The 2,778-nt window shown below is 37.7% G+C and overlaps 1 protein-coding gene across 1 annotated transcript in view; it reads right to left on the reverse strand.

Moving 5' to 3' along the window:
- Window positions 1–251: 251 nt before the first annotated feature.
- The window catches only part of SARC_04893 (superkiller viralicidic activity 2-like 2), a gene marked incomplete at its 5' end in the record, with an annotated part of 13,334 nt that continues 10,807 nt past the window's right edge, over window positions 252–2,778 (reverse strand). The window contains 2 exons of the mRNA XM_014301254.1: window positions 252–518; window positions 1,913–2,004. Of these exons, the coding sequence (XP_014156729.1) occupies window positions 466–518; window positions 1,913–2,004 (145 nt within the window). The 3' untranslated portion in view covers window positions 252–465. The remainder of the gene's footprint in view (window positions 519–1,912; window positions 2,005–2,778) is intronic.

A 2,778-nucleotide genomic window follows, 5' to 3' on the forward strand; every position in this document is an offset into this window, starting at 1 on the left:
CACTATTATACTTGCTTATAACTACTATCATACTTGCCCATAAAGAAAATTACAGTATCATGTTCGCCAATAGAGAAAGTAACAGCATTCTCCTTGCCTACAAAGAAACTACGCGTCGTACTTGCCCATAAAGAAAATTACAGTATGATATTTGCCTATGAGGATAATTTCAAAATCCAACTTGCCTATGTAGAAAATAGCAGTACCATACTTGTTGACAAGAAACGGTATCGTACTTGCCACCAATGGATCCGATGATGAGGGCGTGGTCAGCAACAAGGCTTGTATTTATTTAGGGTACTACATAGGAAGATACTTATTACACCTCCATATGTCCCAGTTCTTGCGATCAATCAAGAAATCGGCACGTACTAGCAACTCCGAATACTGCGATCTCGCGGATTCGAAAATTTAGCCCTCCAGTACCCCATCGCAGTATACGCCATGCATGATGTTATGTAACATCTACAGATATAAACTGGCGGCGAATACGATGTCTCGTTTAATTTTTTGGATGCCTGTAGTGTATAAAGAGAGCAAAGGATTCATAAACTGTACAGAATGTGTATGGTTAGATGTATTGGCGCATGCGGGTAATTGAGGGGCGAGTTCAGCGGTCCTTATACATGTATGTGCATGGATACATAATTTTATTATATGACAAGCATACCATCTATCACATGCAGTACTGATGGATAAGTGTATATGGTATCACGGTGATTGGCAACAGCCTGCTTCGCCGTGCTTGTTCCCATCATAATACTCATCAGCAATATGTACAAGAGGCTAAATATATATAGCTAGACCAACCACATTGTCCAGTTAATACCACTTCCCATAGCGAGCGGTGTAGGTAATTGACATACACGCGGGAGGTAAGAAATGGTATACCCTATTAGGGTACTCCAAAAACACATAGTTAACAAACGAATACATACGTATCGATGACCAACAGGCACTAACAGAAAGACAACACTTTCTGCGTAAAACAAATGTCAAAACGAAGCAAACAAACCCAGATGTAAGGGAAACCCCCCCCCCCCACTTGGTTTTATACCCAGGACACGCTCCAGCTAAGCCAAATGCGATGCTATGAGACGGTAGAGAGCCAAATCCGTTTACCGTTTCTACAGCGATCGCCATAAACTGATATCAAGCGCACACACAGAACAAATGAAGCGTTCTGTTTAGAGCATGGCTGCCTGCCCATTCAGTCTTAAGTCACAATAATCCATCAACGCGTACAGTACAAACACACAATAAATGCATTTGTACAGTACAAACACACACAATAAACGCATTTGTACAGTACAAACACACAATAAACGCATTTGTACAGTACAAACACACAATAAATGTATTTGTACAGTACAAACACGCCCATATATATGGCCAATCTTTAGTCGCAATCTATAAACGCATATGTATAGTACAAACACACACAATACACGTATTTGTACAGTATAAACACACACATACACACATGGCCAATCAGTCCATCAAGTCCATTCATACTAAGTCGTTGCAGCAGGCAGGTGGCGTCAGTAATAAAGGAGAAACATACACAGCTATTTTGATACAGATTTACCTGTATCAAACGAGAGCAGGTCTGCTTCCGGTCTATACCTACAAATAAAGGCGTAACAGTACATACACTCAACAGCTAACAGTAAATACACTCAACAGTTAACAGTACATACACTCCACAGTTAACAGTACATAGGATCAAGAGATAACAGTGCATACACTTAACAGTTTACAGTACATACACTCAACAGTTAACAGTACATACACTCCACAGCTAACAGTACATACACTCAACAGTTAACAATACATACACTCAACAGTTAATCAATACTCGAAAATGGAAAGCACAGGCCGATAAGACCAACGCCTAGCATGAAGTATGTACCTTGCGCAAATTTGACTTCCAGTTCGGTGTTGCCGATGACTTTGGCGGCGAGAGACATTTGTCGCATCAGCTCTTCTTCCCTTCGCAAGCATCTAGGGTTTGGGGTTTGGAGTTTGAGAGGGTGAGTGCTTGAGATAAAAGCCAGCCATCTCTTGTGAGGTTCAAAGTACGAAAGCAACGATCACAGGTGAACGAACTCTTGCAGCGTAGCATATGATACTTAGAGGTAGAACTTAGACTATAAACATCTATCTTATCTGTTGCAAATTTGTAAAGTTCGAATTACGGAAGAAAGATTCGCGAAGAATATATATATATATATATATATATGTCTATCTATCTATCAATCTAATATAGATACATAGATAAATGAATAGATAGATATATATAGGGGTTATATATATATATATATATATATATATATATATATGCATACATACATACATACATACACACACACATATATATATATATCAATCTATCCATCTATCAATCTAATATAGATAGATAGATAGATATATGAGTTATATATATATTAATATATATATATATCTATATATATATATACAAATATTATATATATATATATATACAAATATTATATATATATATATATACATATATATGTATATTTAATATTTGGTGTTAAAGACTTGTAAGGTTCAGGGTGCAAAAGCTAACTCCTGCAGTCACCATCGTGATGATGAGACACATTTGATCGATGATACATATCAGTCGTAGTGACATATCTAAAAAAAATACCGAACACTTACGCGCCAAGATACAGGACCATGAATTAAGAGTGTAGCAGAATTGGCAACGGTACCCGCCGTATCGTCGTCATTCAAGCACACACACACACACAC

Source organism: Sphaeroforma arctica (genome assembly GCF_001186125.1).
Source record: "Sphaeroforma arctica JP610 unplaced genomic scaffold supercont1.292, whole genome shotgun sequence".
NCBI lineage: Eukaryota > Ichthyosporea > Ichthyophonida > Sphaeroforma > Sphaeroforma arctica.